The sequence below is a fragment of the Heloderma suspectum genome, chromosome 2, assembly GCF_057233095.1.
Source record: "Heloderma suspectum isolate Gila_16-S chromosome 2, 16-S_ref, whole genome shotgun sequence".
NCBI lineage: Eukaryota > Metazoa > Chordata > Lepidosauria > Squamata > Helodermatidae > Heloderma > Heloderma suspectum.
Window position 1 is genome coordinate 184,672,150 of NC_139459.1, and position 17,658 is coordinate 184,689,807.

At 50.5% G+C, this 17,658-nt stretch overlaps 1 protein-coding gene across 1 annotated transcript in view; it reads left to right on the forward strand.

The window, feature by feature from the left end:
* Positions 1-6,237: 6,237 nt before the first annotated feature.
* Positions 6,238-17,658, forward strand: part of ZNF385A (zinc finger protein 385A) — a 169,445-nt gene continuing 158,024 nt past the window's right edge. The window contains exon 1 of the mRNA XM_084832285.1: positions 6,238-6,574. Coding sequence (XP_084688411.1) covers positions 6,565-6,574 — 10 coding nt within the window. The 5' untranslated portion in view covers positions 6,238-6,564. The remainder of the gene's footprint in view (positions 6,575-17,658) is intronic.

Here is a 17,658-nt window from a genome sequence, read left to right on the forward strand (position 1 = left end):
GAGACAGAGGAGGAGGAGGAGCAAGTGCAGATGGTGACCATGGCGGTGAGAAGGCGGACTCACTGAGGGAGGGGGCCCATGGAGGGTGTCTTGCCCAAGGGCCCTCAAAATCCTGGAGCCGGCACCGCTCTCAAAGGCTGTGGCCATATGAGATGCTTCTCTCATCTTCCTTTGCTAGCAAAAGCTGGTCTAATAGATCTTACCATAGTGATTTTGTGTTAGTTGCAAGGACTTTGGCAGGCATACGCAGACAAGGTATGGGGCTAGAAAGTCAGGGAAGTTGAGCAATAATCAGGTTTGTACCTCCACGTAACCTCATCAAGACGGAGGTTTGTCCGCACACGCGTCCACTCTACATTGTGCATGCGTACATTGCTTTTTGTCTCATCACTTAGTGGCAGACAGTTGGACTTGTGAATGCTCTCCACTGAAAAGTATTTGGTTTCAGGCCATGTGGTGTAATGGTAAGCATGCTGCGCTAGGATCAGGGAGATCCAGGTTTAAGTTTTCATTCTGCAGTGACAGCTGAGGGGTGACTTGGAACCAATCACCATCTCCCAGTCTAAGCCACACCACAGGGTTGTTGCAAGGGTAAAGGTGTGTATGTGTGTGTCTGCGGGAGAGAGAGAGAGCATGAGAGAGAGAGCTGTGTACACTGCCTTGAGCTACTTGGAGGAAGGGTAGTATCTTATATACTAATTGTGAACTCATTCGCCAGTTGTGGATCCTTGTGTAGCCAAAATGACACTGTGCACAAGAGGAAAAGATCAGCAGGTTTGATGGAACCCCAAGGTTTGCAGAAATACAAAGAATCTTGTGGGGGGTAGGGGCTAAGGGGGAAATCCCTCCAAAAACAACTTAATGAGGACTGAACATGTTCAGTGGGCATGGAATGCTGGCTGGCTGTTGGAGTGGGGAGATAGATACTGGGGAAGGGCAATGGAATGGAACATCCTCAAAGAGGGTATGGCTGGCTGAACTCCTGAACGGGAGCATTCCATATTGCAACATTTTGCTTCAGGTCCCATTTTTAAATTAAAACATGAAAGCTCAGCCTCTGGTGATTGTTCTATAATGGCTTTTCCACACAAACAAGGGGTCGGATCCAGATTTAGTGCATCCATCTGGGCTGATGGAAGCAGACTTCTCTGGCCCCTTCTCCCCACAGCAGCCCCTTTAGCCCTATGAAAATGCTTCACAGAGGGTTAGGGAACTGAATGGAGTGAGCTGTGGTGTGGGGAGAAGGGAGGGTCCCTGAAACTCAGGCAGAGGCACCTTCCGTAAGCAGAGTCCTTCTGTCAAAGGAAGGCAGATCCTGGATCCAACCCAAGGCACTTCTGGATGCTGTTCTCATCAAGTAGGGTTGCCAACTTTTTTTTTTTACTGCCTTGCTCCAGTGCCTTTAACAGCTCCATGACAAAACAGAAATCCAGCAGAGGAAGCTTTCCCCATCACTGCATCTTACCTGTATTCTGGGGAAAGCATCATCTGCTGGATTTCTGCTTGTTGTGCCATTGTTAATAATACAGGAGTCTTGCTGTGGGAAAAAGCTGGCAACTCTTATTATTGAGTGATGATAAATATTTATGTGCAAACTAAGAATTATACATTTAAAAAACTTCCAGAGGCCATGTTAGTCTGTTGCAGCAACAACAATAAAGTGTCTTGTGGCACCTTAAAGACTTAGAACTTTATTCTGACATAAGCTTTCATGGACTAAAGCCTACTTCATCAGATGCATGGAGTATCATCCTTATTTTCACTATTCCAGCCATGCCTAGATGGCTGTAATATGGGGCTTGTGGGTGGTTGGTGAGCAGTTTCATTGTTTCCAATATTCTAGAGGGGTTTCATCAGTCTACACACCTGATAGGAACCTGACTGGATCTGTAACAAAGGAAGTCAGGGCAGATTATGGGTTGGATCCAAACTTAGCTATGCTTAGAGTAAACCCACTGAATTCAGTGGGACATAAGTTAGTCATTAAATTAAATATGGGCCTTGGATGGGAGAAGCTCAGTTCAAGGAGAGGCCCCCAAGCCCTTCAAAGACAATGCAGCAAGCAAAAAAATAAATTAAAAATCTTCAGATTCTTTCAGATGGGGGGCTCCTAGTACTGCCAATCCAAAGGCATTGTGCAGCTATTCCGTCTTTTCCTCCTTAACATTTTTTTCTGTGGAAAACATGGGACGGTTACAACTAGACAATGATGTCGTCTGGACACCCTGTAAAAGTCTGTGAATGAGGCAGGGCAATTGCAATATAAGAGCTTTAAGAGCCTCATTTGGAAGCACCCTTTCACTTGTTTGCATACTGGGACCTTTTTCAGGGATGTGACATGCTCATCAGTAGCGAGGTCTCCTATGCCGTACAGTGGTGTCTACTTTGAGTGTGTGCGCGCGTGTGTGGGGAGTGGACAGATTCTCTGCTTCTGTTTATTGAAACTGCAATATTTGCAACATGGCGGAAAATACACTTCTGTCCTCCCAGACACCACATACATTGTTTTTATGACTGCCATGTGGAATGTGGTTGCGTGAATGTCATGGCGAGCAACTGGATATCTCCTGTGATGTAATCGACGTACAGGCAACACTGTATAACTTTTATGTCTGATCTTCAGTTCCTGTGTACTCCGCCACTGTGCAGATCCAGCGCAGGAGCACTCATCCATAACACCCCCCGCCCCCAGCCTTTTAAAAGCAGCAGCATTTCAAATCCCTTTTTGCCCCATGTTCCAGCACTTGCGTGACTGTGTGGACACATGTGCTCCCAAATGTTACAGTGGGAGGGAGGAGCAGTTGCCAAAGTGATGCCATTTGTAGTAGCGCCCTCATGGCAAATTTAACATGTGCTTCACTCTTCAGCCATAAGAACAGCCTTATTCACTGGATCAGACAAAAGGTTCACCAAGAAGGCTAGCATTTCGTCTCCCAACAGTGAACAGCCAAATGCCTCTGGAAAGGTCATAAGAAGAGGACATTTTCCCTCTATCATCCAGTATCAAAAGTATACCAGGCATACCTGCCACTAAGGTTTCACCCAGATATCATGGCCAACAGCCGACGGTAGCCCTGTCCTCCATGACTGTGTCTGTGTGACCCTTTCTTAAGCAGTCATAGGGACTGGTGGTGTTAGCGGCCCTCTTCCCATCTTGTGGTGGTGAATTTCACAAGTTCATTGTGCTGTTTTTATCATCTGACCCAGAAATTCTAATCCCTGATTTACAGGCTCTTTGGTGCTGATGGAAAATCAGTGAGGTGGAAGGGGAGGCAATGCGGTGCCCTCCAGATATCTTGGACTACAACTCCCATAATTCCTGACCATTGGCCCATCTAGTCCAGAGCTATGTACTCTGCCTGGTGGCACCTCCTTCTCTGGCTCAGTTCATAGGAACACAGGAAGCAGCTTTATACAGAGTCAGACTGACGCCATTGGTCCAGCTAGCCCAGTACTGACTGCAACGACAGCCAGCAGCTCTCCGTGGCTTCGAATAGGACTCTTTCCCCAGTCCCAACCTGAGATGCTGGGGACTGAACCTGGGACCTTTTGCATGCAATAGATATGCTTAAGCACTGAGCTGTGGCCCCTCTGTCAAACAAATACAAATATGTGTTACTATATTTATATACTACCCTTCCTCCAAGGAGCTCCAGGCAACATACATGGCCTTCTCTCCCAATTCTTTATCCTCACAACAACCCTATGAAGTAGGTTAGGATGAGAGTTAATGGCTGGCCTAAGGTCATTCAGTGAATTTCATGGCTGAGCTAGAATATGAACCAGAGGTCTCCTCAGACCAACACACTAACCACTATACCACATTGGCTCTTTCTTCAGAGGTCACAGGAACCTTATATTGAGTCAGACCATTCGTCCATCTAGTCCAGTACTGTTGACACTAGCTGGCAGCGGCTCCCAGAGTTTCAGACAGGAGTTTTTAAATTCCAGCCCTACCTGGAGATGCCGGGGATTGAACCTGGAACCTTCGGCATTCAAAGCAGCTGCTCTACCACTGAGCTACCCCCCGCCCCCGGGATGTTCCAGCCCTCTCTGTCTAGTTGCCTCAGTGAGGCGCCAGACCCAGAAAGACTGGGTAACCATATGATATCTGTAAACATTGCCCCTTGAAGCAAATAGCAGCTGGGGTGGTGGAGGAGGATTTGGACTGGGAAAATAACACAGGGGTGAGGGGAGGGTTAACTCCCTTCCACAGCGTTGTAACTCCAATCCAATGTTCCACTGTCCAGCTGTATAACTGGGAGATCTGCTAGTTTGGTCATCACTTCCAAAGCTTCCCAGGTGACCATGAGCCCTGTCACTTTCTCTCAGCCTAACCTGATGATTGTGAGAATAAAGCAGGGGAGACCCCTGGATGCTGCCGAGCACATCCGAGGCAGGGTAGGGTCAGAGGGAGATAGCAAGGCCCTCTCAGGCTCCTACATGTGGGATCATGGACCAGTTACAGCCTAGCTCTTTCCCTTTTAAAACTGTCTCCTGCAGTTCCATTCAGTAACTTCATTATGTAACATTGTGAAAGAGGGCAGTGATGAAGTTTGGCAATATTAAGACTCTGGACTTAATGGTCATGTAGAAGGTCCCCTCTTTAGAGGGTAAGGTGCGTATTGGCTCACTTGCTTCAAAATGTGCTAAGCCAGCCCTTGGGGGCCTTCCTGTTCCTTCTGTTCAGTGGGGCCCTGGACTTTGCCCCAAGTCCTGCCCTGAAGGCACAGCTGAGAGGATCTGAACTTACTTTCTTCTTCCCTGGTCTCCCTTTTTTTTCTTTTTGAATGTCATCTTTGAGATGGTCAAACCTTTGGGTTGTATCCAGTATTAGTCTTAATTAAGTTCCATTCATTTCAGTGAGTCTACTGTAAGGGCTTTTCTACATGAAAACAGCTTTTAACCTGTCACTTTATCAAGGCTTCCGCTTCTGGATTCTTTGTGGGATTAAGATCGGCTCTTTTACACATTTTTTTTCTCCCAGGGTTTTTCTTTCTCTGCCTTTCTGTATCTTCCATTACACAACTACTAGGTGGCACTGTGGTATAGTGGAATTGTGCAAATACAGCAGGATTTCATGCTGCCATTCACAAAAATACCACTTTCCTTGTTAGAACAACCCCCCCAAAGCACCTGCAAACTACTGTGAGTAGTGTACAATAAAGGCCTCCTGTAGAAAGGCTCCAAGAAGGAATAACACTGGATACAACCCATTGTTATACAAAATGTAAACTGCCTTAGGATGCAATCTGATGCAGTTTGAACAGAAAAAAGTTCAACTCCCTGCATTCCCCAGCCAGCCAGGGAGTTGTAGGAGTTTTTTCTGTCTAAACATATGCAGAATTGCAGCTTTAAGTGCTTTGCCTGAAAAGCAGTATGCAAATGTAATAAGTAAGCCCATCATGTGAACGATTAATACATAATGATGCACCAAACAAAAATATGTAATTAATAAATAATTATACACTGTGCACATGCTCTTTTCCATTTTACATGTTCTGGAAAGGAGGCTGGAAAGACGGGAAGGGCAACGAACACGAAAGTGCGCAGACACACCCTTCCCCAACCTGGCGCGCTCGACATGCTTTTGGACTACAACTCCCATCAGGCCCGGCCAGCGTAGCCAATGGTCAGCGACTGTGGAGATTATAGTCCAAAACGTGGGGCACCAGGTTGCCTCTCGCTGTGTACCTCGCTAGTCCTCCTCCTCCTGCAGGCCGAGCCGCAATTCGAGCCCGCCTCGGAGTCGGTCTGCTGCGGCCCCCAGCCGGCCGCGCTCGCTCGGGAAATGAGCCCCCCGGCCAGGACGCGGCGGGGCTCGTTCGCAAGCGAGCCCCCGCAAGTGCGGACATGCGCGGCTGCGGGCCGGTGCGTCCGCGCGCCTCGGAGCGTGTGCGGCGATCTCCGCCGCGCCGCGCCGCGCCAGGTGCGTGTTTCGAGCCCGGCCTGCTCTCGCTCCGCCAGCGGCGTGCGCGCGTGCCCCAGCGCGTGCGGCGTTCGAGCCGCGCCAAAGGTGCATTTACCTGCTGCTGCCGCCGCCGCCGCCACTGCGGAGAGCGCGTCGGCCAGCCAGACTTTTGGGGACGGGCGCGAAGGCAGGCGGCGGCGGCGGCGGCGGCGGCGGGGGGGGGGCAGTTTTTCCTTTTAATTTGCGGATTGGGTTCGGCCCCCTCTGATTGGGCGCCCGGGTTGACGCCGCGGCCAATGGCGAGCCGGGGAGGGCGCGCGCGAGCCGCCTGCCGGGGGTGTAGAGCAAAAGCCTGCGCTGACATTTTTTTGGCGATGCCTCCTTTTACTCCGGCTCTCTCGCTCGCCAGCCCTGCTGCAGCCGCCGGGGCCCCCGCGCCGCTCTCGTTGCCGCCGCCGCCGCCGCCTAGCCTGGCTCGCTCCTAGCAGCGCCGCCGCCGCCAGCAGCAGCGCCGCCGCAGCGGACACGGGGGAGGTGGAAGCGGAGGAGGAAGAGGCGGCGGCGGCGGCTGATCCCCTGCCTTGGCGGCTGCCATCCCTGCTGCGCCGCGGCCAGACGCGAGGTGCTGCTCCGGCAGCGTGAGCTGAGCAGGGATGATCCTAGGTGAGTGACGCTGCCTCCGGCTTCCCCACCCACCCACTTTGCGCCTGGATCTCATTCACTTTTTCTGGACCCCCGTCCTGTAGAACATCCCTTACTTGGTTTCTAGGCTCCGATCATCCCCCCCCCCCCCCGCATCCCAGCTTTCCTGCCCATTAACCCCCTTTGGAAGAAGAGAACCTCTCCTTATTCCACAGTCCGGATTGGGTACTTTGCAGAACAGAACAGCTCCCCCACCCGCACCATGGGAGTGGGGGAGATAATTTCTTCTTGTTGTACGCCTTCCTCTCTTTGCCCCCAACTGCTCTGCCTAGTACTGAATCCAGCCTCTCCTTCCCAAATCCGGATTGGGATTTGGGAATGGCCATGTGAATGCCCGGTTGCAGTCCATATTCAAGAGGATGATGAGTGAAGGGCATGTCCACGCGATCTCGTTTCCCCCCCCCCCACCGACCCGTATAAATGACTGGAATTACAAGGGAGGGGGGATTCCAAGGAAACCCACCACCTTCCCCATAGCATTGCCCGGGCCCTTTGCCCCTCCCTTCCCCAAACCTGCACAAGCTCAGGTCTGCGTCACAAGGTGGAAGTTATTGAACTGTTCTGAACCGCGGTACTTGGTAGAGGGAGGGGAGACGAAGGGACGAATGAGCCTTGAGGACGACAGAGGTTGGCAATGCAGTGGCGGGGGTGGGGGGAGGGTGTTCACACGGCAGAGATGGCGGGGGGGTGTTTCGGGGTAGGGATGCCAATTCTAGGGTGATAGCGAAAGGCCCACTAGCATTTCTTCCCTTACACCCCTTGGAAATCATGGTCTCTGGCCGCTGGAGAGCCCCCTTTGAACATTGCCTGGCTTGGCAAAGGGTCTCTCTTATGAGCCCCTTTCCCTGTGTCGCTTGCCCAACAGCTCAAGAACTGGGATGGGGAGTGTGGGGGGGGGGAGAACGAGAGCTCGTTGCCAGGCAGGAGACTGGCAATGATGTGGGCGAGCTGGGGGGAGAATAGACGAATCCCTTATTTTGACAAACTGTCTAAAGCTTGAAGCATCAGTGTTGACCTAGATCTCTGTGCGTGGGGAAGGAGGGGGCTCCCGCCCACAACCAGACGCTCCGCCTTTTCTCTCTTCCCTCCTTCACAGGCTCTGTCCTCTCCTCTCTCTCTCTTTCTGTGTCTGTGAAGGAGGCCTCCTCTTCCATCAAGGTCCCAATATTTGGAGCTTGGCTATGGGAGAGTGAATTATAATTCCCATTGCCCCAGTAGTAGAGGTTTTGAGTTGAATGGTTGGGGGGTGAAGGTGGTTCGAGCTGTTGTTAGAACAGGAACGGCCTCAAGGCGAGGGCTCATTCCAGATCACTTACCACGGATCAGTTCCCCCTTTTTAGGCATCCTTGCCTACTCTCAGTTTGAAGAGGTTAAAGGCCAGCCAATGGCTGGCTGTCTTTCCACCATAAGGGTAAAAGGGGGGATTCTTATCTGTGCTTGGGACTGTAAGCATCAAGCCAGGAGCTTGGTAGTTGTTCTGGGTTACTTAATTTGGAAAGAAGGGCTGTGATTTTGTGCCTGCAGTGAAAGAAGGCCTTCTCGGACATTCCAGAGGTATCCTTCCAGTGTAGCAGGAAGTGTCTCCGTGGTCCGATCCGCCGGGGAAGGATCCCAGTTGGGGGTAGATCTGTGCTACAGAGCAGGCCCAGCAGTGGCCCTGGGGTGCATGCCTCAGCTTTGTGCATGCCTTGGAGAGAGGAAGAGAATCTGCACTTTGAAGGAAGAGGGGCACCTAGAGGAAGCTTGTCCTCCTGGGCTGGGCGAGATCCCCCTGCATTCCAAGAGACATAATAGGGAGCCTTCTGATCTCTGCTGCCTGGGGGCACAGACTGCAGTTCGTAAAGGAGAGGAAGGGAAGAAGTGACAGATGTTACAAATGGAAATGGGAAAAGAGTGTTACGGGGTCAGCTCTTGATCCTTCGGTGTGCTGCTGTTATGCTGCTCGGCATAGGGGCGTGGGGAGCAAAATGCTCATGTGCCTAAAGCAGCCAGGGATCTTGAGCCAGTCCTGCCACAGGGCTAGGTAACTTCCATTGTACCATGCAAGAGAGACCTCGGGCCAAATGCAATGAAAAGAGAATAATACCAGCATCCCAGACAGATGTCCTTCAAGCGCATCCTTCTCCCAACGGCTTTCCCTCTTGCAGATTCCCCATCTAGTGCTGTCGATGCCCATCTTGACCTTGGATGCAAACATGCACCCATTGGATTGTCTCTTGCAGATCTCTCCAACTAGCTGTCTGCTTTGCCTTCTGCCAAGTTCTGCTCAGGTGGGCCAACCTTGATAATGTAGGCACGTGTCCCCCCCCCCCGCTCTGTTCCCCAATTCCTATTGGCCCCTGGTCTTCCTTGCTGTGCCCCTCTCTTTGGGAATAGTGCGTTGCCCCCCCCCCCCGCTCGCTACTGATTGGATCGCTGCTGCTTCTGCTTCCCTGGATGTGTCATAGTCTCTTATCTGAGACTGGCCCTGGGGAGAAAAAGAAACCTTGCTTCCATGGCTCTACTGATCCGTGACCCGTGTCGCTGAGGCCTGAGGGCCACCTGCCCATCTGGCTCCTTGATTGGGGTGACCGCTAAATTCCCCTCCCCTTGCCCTCATAGACCTAGCACTTATATTTAAAGGTTGCAGTGTTTGGCTAGATGGATGCCTTTTTGCTGTTTTGCTAAAAGCCTGTCTCAGGAATAGAAAGGGTGTGTGTGTACCAGATATTAGGGATGGGAAGAGAGATGGAACTGTTGTATTATTTATTTATTACACACACACACACACACACATCTTGACACTTTCCCTCTTGCAAAGAACCCATGCTCCTCCTCCTCCTCTCCATTTTATCCCCACAACAACCCTGTGAGGTAGTTAGGCTGAGAGTCAGTGACTGGCCCAAAGTCACCCTGTGAGCTTCATGGCCATGTGGGGACTAGAACCCCAATCTCCAGAGTCCCAGTCCAGCTCTCTAACCACTAGACTGCACTTGCTCTCTATTTCATGTCACTGTTGAGTCCTGACCACTGCTTGGAGTTTGTGGGGGAAGCTCTCTTTGCCTCTGGTCTGTGCTCACATCCCTCCTTCTCTGTCTCTTTTGTCTTTTCCCCTATTCTTCTTTGCCTTGTTCTAATTCTTCACTCCATCATAACCTCCCCTACCTTTCCTCAGTTTCTCTTTTCTGTATGCCTTTCTGTATCCATGTGTCTCTCTGCTGCAGTGCTGGGTTTCAGCGGCCGCATAGCTTGTTTGCATGAGACATGGAATTGGGCCAGGGTCCCAGGTATTTCCCAGGTAGGTGCCAGACTTGCCTCTGGGGTGGGAAATGCCACACAAAGATTCCATGGCGTGGCGTTGTGTATCTGTGACTTGTTTTTGTTTCAGCTCTGGGCGGTGGGTGGTGTATAGCTCTACCTATTCTGTTAGCACATCCTCCCCTGCCTACTGGGAAATCTTGACAAGTTCCAGTGGAGGTATTGCAGTGAGGATGTTCCTAAGCAGAAATCCAGAGGCTTTCCAGAGTTTGGTCATTGTGTTGTGCACCTCGGGAGACCTGTGTTTTTAATTCCAGCACAATTATGGATTGTGCTGGAATTGCCGTCAGCGTCCCATCTGTAAAATGGGAAAAATAACAATGATCTGTCATTGGAAGGATGCTGGCAAGCCATCTTGTTTTAGAAATGGATAATGAGTGATGGGATCACAGTGGGGTGGGGTGAGGAAACGACTCACAGTCTTTTGAGCAATGGCAGTGCCCGCTGCTCCAGTGAAGATTCTTGAAAAGGATGGTGGCACAGTCAACGAACAAGGGCATCGTGCAGAGACGGCATGGGTGATCGTGGGTGTGCTCAGCAAGAGGAGTTCAGAGGCTGAGGATTCAGTAACTGAGGATTTGGAGCGTGGGTGGGGGTGGCGGTAATGCAGATGGTAAGCCAGGTTTCCCCAACCGGGTGCCCCCCAGATGTGTTTGACTACAACTCCCAGCATGCCCCAGCCAGCATAGCTGGAGGGCACCAGGTTGGGAAAGCAATTATATAGTCTTAGGTAATGGGATGGGAAGTCGCTGGGGACAGCCTGGGAGCAGGGCAATGGCAGAGCAGTGAGCATGCCCAGAGAGAGGATCACAGTGCAGCGAGCAATGACAGCAGCTGACTGGGGAAGGGGGAATGGAATGCCACGCAGAGAGGATGATCATAATGCACTGTGAAAAGTGGTGGTGGAAGTCCTGTGAGCGATGTTGGTGCCTGGCAGGATAATTGTGGTGTAGCAAATCTACCCACACCACTGCGTAGATGGTCAGTGGAATCTCAATTTATCAAGTCTGCTCCTGGGGCAGCTTGGGCTCCAATTCAGCCCTTTCCCTCCTCCGAAACTGATACAATTTTTTCTTTTTGTCTGAGCTCTGGGAAGGGCTGAGCTTATTTTCTCTCCAGACTATTAGACCGGGCCTTGTACGGAACTGGCAGCCCAGTGCATTCCAGGGTGCAGCACAGCGGTCCAGGGGAGCCCAAATAGAATTTGGCCCTGCTTACTTTGGCTGGCAAGGGGAATGGGCCCTGGTGCTGATCATACTTCAGCTCCCAATTGCTCAGCCAAACTGCTTTGTGCTTCCTTGGCAGAGCTGACCGGTTGTCGCGGATCATGCCAAAGGCTGGATGTTTTCAGGTTGCACTGGAAGACGGCTCTCATTTGGCTTGCTCTTAGAACTGGAGCCTTCTTTCTTTCCAAAGGCCAGAGCTGTGATCATCCTGACATCTGTCTTATCCCATCCCTTTTGAGGATGTGGGAAGGAGGGTGCCATGGGGCACAGGTGGGGAGCAGAGCCACAAAAAAACAGCATTGTCATGGGCGTCGGGGTTCAGAGGAAGGAGAGGGCAAGAGCGGAGCTCGGGCAGCCATGGTCTTTGACAGTGGCCTTTGGCAGACTAAGTTGGGAAATAAATATCCTCCATTCTGTGCCCATTTGTATCATTCCATATTATGATCAAGAGTCCAGCTTGATATGCGAGGAGGAAAGAGAAAGGAGCTTCAGCACAACCAAAGGGAAACCCAAGGCTGGGACTGTGCAGATTTTGCGTGTGGAGTTTGTCCAGCACAAAGAGTTCCAAAACTGGTCTTAGCAGGAACTTGTGGGTCTAGCCTGGAAATTAAAAGTGGATTTGTGTGTGTGTATGTCCTATCTATCTTAGAGCAAGACTCTACCATCTTTTCCCCATGTGCCTAGCCTCCAGCCCGCCTTTAAATCATCCCTGAGGAAAAGCAGGTAAGTACACTGTCACAAATGAACCACATCCCCTCCTTCCTTGTGGCTTTGCAAAGGCCCAGCTGAGCATTCAGTTGGCGTGAAGCATCGGTGTTACCACTAGTGTTGCACATTGGACAGCATGGGGCCTAGCTCCTCTTTGATGCCGGAGTTTCCTTCAGGGTGAGGTGGAGGCTCTGGCTCCCCTCTGGCTAGGCCTTTATAGCTAAGTACAAGGTCTGCTCCCCAAGGGTCTTGGTGCACTGGAGCCAAAGCAAAAGAAGAACGTGCTGCCCATCCAAGCATGAGCAGGTTTGTGTGCGGGAATTGCAGGCTGTGTTTTAAAACACACAGAAGGGAGTGGGTGGCACAGAGAGGGAGGAGGGATGGGGCGGCACAGAGAGAATGCAGGATGGGGCGACAGAGGTAGTGAGAGCTGTACAGCCAGGCAGTGCTGCAAACTCCACCCACCATCAGCTGTCTTTCCCAATTAAGTTTTCCTGTGTGTCAGCAACCCCTCATAGGGAAAGGGTTGCCCACTGTGGTACTATTGGTGTGGCTGCCACGAACCATTTCATGTTGCAGAGGCTTCTGGGACATGTTCTAGAGCGCACCTTTAGTTCATGTTGTAGGGGAATCAGCCAGGACTCCTGGGCTTCACTGGAGCTCCATGTGAACTAAGTGCACGCTCGTTGAACATGCCCGGTGCTCCCCTGCGGCAGGCTTGGCAGTTTTGGGCCAGCCGCCTTTCAGGGGATCCTGTCTTTCACTGAGAAACCTCTGAAAAGCTTCCGAGGGCTCCCAGAGTTCACCGGAATGCTCTTTGAACACCATTGCTGGAGGCCCGTGTGATCCACCTCTCCCATCCCCCAATTATTTGGAAAGCGAAACACTGAAAGCGGAATAAATTATATAATGTAAGTCAATGCAGGCAAATTTACTTTGTTTCCCATAATAGACTTTGGGTTTCCTGAGTGCAGATTATTTAGAGGGGGGCGGGGGAATCTTGTTTCATTGCGGAGTGCGCAGGGATGTGAGCGGAGTGACAGCAACGACTTGGGCTTTGCTACGCCAGCTCTGCGGGGGCTGTAATAATCCCACAGCTGCTAAGTCCAGCTGGGCAGCAGGGTTAATTGAGGATGCAGATGGGATCTACAAGCAGCGATGGCACCAGGCCCTGACCCCTGATTTGACTTGTGGAGGCTGCTGCCTTCTCTTGTCCTTTTTTCAAGCCAGCTATGCAGGGCAGGAGCCAGTGTGGTTCAGCAAGGAGGGCTGCCAATGCAGGATCTGGTTTCAGATCCCTTCTGTGTTGTGATTCCCTGGATGCCACCATCTCTCAGCCACAGTTTCCCATCTGTAAAATGGAAACCTTAGTACCCTGTCATTCTTTCTCCCCCTCCCCCAACCCCCTGTCGGTTTTTCCTAGTGAAGGCAAACAAGATAATCTTTTTAAAAAAGTGATCATCTTTTGTTGTTGCTGTGTTTAAAAAATTGCTTTTAAAAGCTCATTAGTTACATCTGTGGTTGCCATGTTTTTTGCACAGAAAAGCCACTTGGACTCAAAAGTGTTCTGACTGTGTTTGATTGGATTATGTTGGTAGGGTAGCAAGTGTTTGATTTCACAGGATCCTTTCATCTGAAGAAGAGTCCTGTTCAACTTGAAAGCTTGCTTTGCATATCATACTAGCACAACTGGATCAAGACAATGCATTTGGGATCCTGTCTATATTTAAAACACCATTGTAAAAAAGCTATCCTAGAGCTTTCCCTTCAGTCTAAAACTTTTCCCTTGGTGTTGGGCCTCCTTCTGTAAAAGGAACCAGAGCTTTGAGGGAGCTGTTCCTCGGATGTAGGCTGGGTGGTGGACTTACCCATTCCCATCTCTCCTGTGTGCTGTCTCGACTTGAGCAGGGTGTTGTATTCAAATGATGCTGTCTATGATTGGCCGCCCACAAGCAGCACTTGAAGCTGGCAATGAAACTGGGGAATCTTGCTCCCCTACATTCCAGGTCTCCCTCACTTAATATTCATGTGCATCATGATAGGGTGGGGTGGGGGGTGGGGTGGCATTTGGTAGACTGGCTCCCCAGAGGGAGCAAAGATGTGCTCTGCCTGCTTCATCACCTGTCTCCAGACCCAGGTGTGTGAGATCTCTGGGCTGTGGATTTCCCATACATGAGGAGGTGCAATGTACATCAGTGTGAGGACCTCCCTGTGATCCTTGGCCTGCCTCCAGTTGATTATCTATGCTTGTAAGGTGCTTTGGGCCAGGATGTCAATTGTCTGTTTTCAACTTTTGCAATTGTTAGCATTTCCACTGTTTTAAATTGTCTGTCGCGCTCTTACGTCTGCTGTTGCATTAGATCAGCCTTCCCGAACCTGGTGCCCTCCAGATATGTTGGGCTATAGAAATGTTGTTATGCATGCTGTTGGGACTCTAGTTTAATTCCCTGTTTTCAAGAAAGTTCTGGTGGCTGTTAAAAGAAGGCTGAACTCCTGTGCTTATTACCAGTCATTGGGGCTGTTCACACAACATGCTAACCCACACTCAGTGGTTGAGTGTGGGTTGTTGTTGAACCGTGGGTTGTTTGTTGAACCATGGGTTAGCGTGTTGTCTGAACCCAAGACATTTTCTGCAGGGTGACTTGTTAACCACCCCGAACAACCCAGCAACAAACCATGGGTACTCAAGGTGGCTTGTTCGAGAAAAATAAGCCACACTGCATGGTTAACAAGCCACCCTGCAGAAAATGCCCTAGGTTCAAACAGCACACTAACTCATGGTTCAACAAACAACCCACAGCTCCACAACAACCCACACTCAACCACTGCTAACCCTGTCACTGAGAGCCAAACTACACATAATCATGTAGCATGTTGCTGAGCCCTGTCTTATTTTTTTTTACTCATGCAGCCCCAGTTTGGGCCAGGACCAGAGTGCTCCAGGAGAGGAGGGTAAAGCCATCCCTTCTGCCTGTTTATTTTCCAAATTCCCCCCTCCCCCAAGGGGGGGGAGGAAAAAGCTTCTATTGACTCCAGCAGGGGGTGGGGCTGTAATTGTGGGGAGGGGGAACAGATGCAGGGGGGGTTAACTTTCTCCTCCCGGAGTGCTGTGCTCCTGATCCAAATTGGGGGAGGCGTGCTTATCCGAGTGTAAAAAAGACAGGTCTCAGCTATATGCTACCCTTAACATGTAGTTTGGCTCTGAAGGGCCTCTATTCCAGTGTGGAATGGTGGATGGCTGGTAGCCAATAGGCCAAAGAAGAAAACTTTTCCTTAACTTCCCAGGAACTAAGGTTCCTGTGCGTGTGAATTTTGGCAGATGAGAAAAACAGTTTTAAGAGGCTCTTCAGTGTGGTTCAGTACAGGATCACCCATATTTCTTAATCTGTTCCTGCCACAACACTTTTATATCCCATATGTTGCAATAGGAACCTGTGGTGTTCATTTTAACATTCAGGAAGTGAGCCAAGCTGCTCCTGCTAAAATTCTCCAGTATCTAATCTAGAGCTCCGTAGGAGGTACGATCAGTTGATCTTAGGCGAAACCCTTACTCCATTTCAACAACCATGGCCTTTCCTTGTGGCAAGGTCACCATGAAGAAGAAAACATTGGTGACCTGTGTGGAGTTAATTTAGTGCAAGTTCACACACTAAGTTTCTTTTCTAAAAAGAATGTGTACACTGAAAAATGTAAAGCGTGGATATTGTAAAAGACATTTGCAAACATTCATATATCACAGGTACGCTCATCAGAGAGCCAGGATGGACTAAGGTAGCCTTCCCTAACCATATGTTTTGGGCTTCAACTCCCATCAGCCTCAGCCACCATGGCCAAAGGTCAGGAACGCTGGGAGTTGTAGTCCCAAACATCTAGAAGGCACCAGAAAGCATCTAGAAGGATATATAGCCATCATGACTAGTGAATGGTGAATGTGGTTTGGGACTATAGTGTGTGTGTGTGTGTGTGTGTGTGTGTGTGTCTGGGCTTTACTTCTTTTCCTCTGCCAGGGTCCTGAATGGGATCAGCTCCCCCCCCCCCCCCCGCTGGGCAGGCAGATGAAAACTCCCATTGGCACTAGTGAGAGCTTCCTTTCCATTCCAAAGAGCATGCACAAGGGAGGGACTAACTATTTGAATAGCACCAAATCTTGTTTGGCCCTTCGTTTTGTGAAATACTTCTCATCCCCTGAATTATGGACCCTCTGCAAATGTATGTATGTATATATTTAAATAGCCAGGTGAATTTCTTCCAGGGAGATTTGCTGTGGCAAAGTTTGGATCTCAACGTAGCGAACATTTTTCATGTTCAACAATAATATGGCACCTTAAAGAATAACAGCCCAATCCTAGATGTGTCTACTCAGAAGTAAGTCCCATTGAGCTCAGTGAGGCTTACTCCCAGGTATAGGCTAGTGCTCTTGCATCTGATGAAATGAGGTCTAGTCCATCAAGGATTAAAGTAGCTTTCCCCAACTGGGTGCCTTCCAGGTCCACTCCCATCATCCCCAAACACCATGACCAGTGGTCCATGCTGGCTGGGGATGGTGGGGGATTTTAGTTCAACACATCTGGAAGCCATTAGGTTGGAAAAGGCTGGCTTTAGGGCAGGGGTCCCCAACCTTTTTGGACACATTTGGGACCTTGAGAACTGCTGAGAGCACCACCACAAAATGGCTCCCACAGAGGATGTGGCTTGTCACATAATGGCTGCCATGGGGGCCTGGCTAATCAAACGCTAATCTAAACAGGGGTCAGGGAGAGAAATACTGGCTAATCTAAAGAGGGGTCGGGGAGAGAAATACTGAGGCTAAATGCTGGGAGGGAGGGGGAAATAGCAAGGCAAAGGAGTAGAGAAAGAGGAAGGCTAGAGGCTGGGGCAGGGAAACAGCATGGTAAAGAGGTGGGGAGAGAAATAGTGAAGCTGGAGGCTGGGAGGGAGGGGGAAACAGCAAAGCAAAGGGGTAGTGAAAGGGCAAGGCCAGGAGGGGGAGAAACAGTGAGCTAAAGAGGTGAAGGGGAGAGAAAGAGCGAGGCTAAAGGCTGGGAGGGAGGGGGAAATAGCAAGGCAAAGGGATAGAGAAAGAGCAAGACAAGAGGCTGGGAAGGGGAAGAAACAGCAAGGTAAAGGGGGAGAAATAGTGGAGCTAGGGGCTGGGAGGGAGGGGGAAACAGCAAAGCAAAGGGGTAGTGAAAGGGCAAGGCCAGGAGGGGGAGAAACAGTGAGCTAAAGAGGTGGCAGGGTTGGGGAGATCAATAACAAGGCTAAAGGCTGGAAAGAAGGGGAACTAGCAAGGCAAAGAAGTAGAGGGAGAGCAAGAGCAAGGCTAGAGGCTAGAAAGGGAGAGAAAGAAGACTGCCCTAACATTTCCCAAGGTTTTTATTTTAAACACGTTTTTGGAAGGGGGCAGGGAGGGGAGAACTTCGTGGGCGCCTTCGGCAGTCCCTGTGGCGATCCCAGGGCACCCGCAGGCACCGCATTGGGCACCCCTGCTTTAGGGCATAATAGATCTCTTAGTCTTTAAGGGGGCTTGATGTTCGTCCTTTTTTCCCTGTGACAGGCAAACGTGGCTACCCAATGGGAATCTTTCCGTGTGAGTGCAGATTCACAAGCCATTGCCACATTTGTTGATTTCCCAGCTAAGTTGCACAGGGCACCTGTGATTCTTGTGAATGCCTTTGCAATTTTTTTTGCCACAGTTCCCAATCAGGTCACCACGGAGGGTTCGTTGTTAGCAAGGGTCGTGATATAAATTGAGATTAGCAGGGCTGTAAAGTTGCAGGGGCATCCCTTTATAAAAGGCAGCAGCAGGGAAGC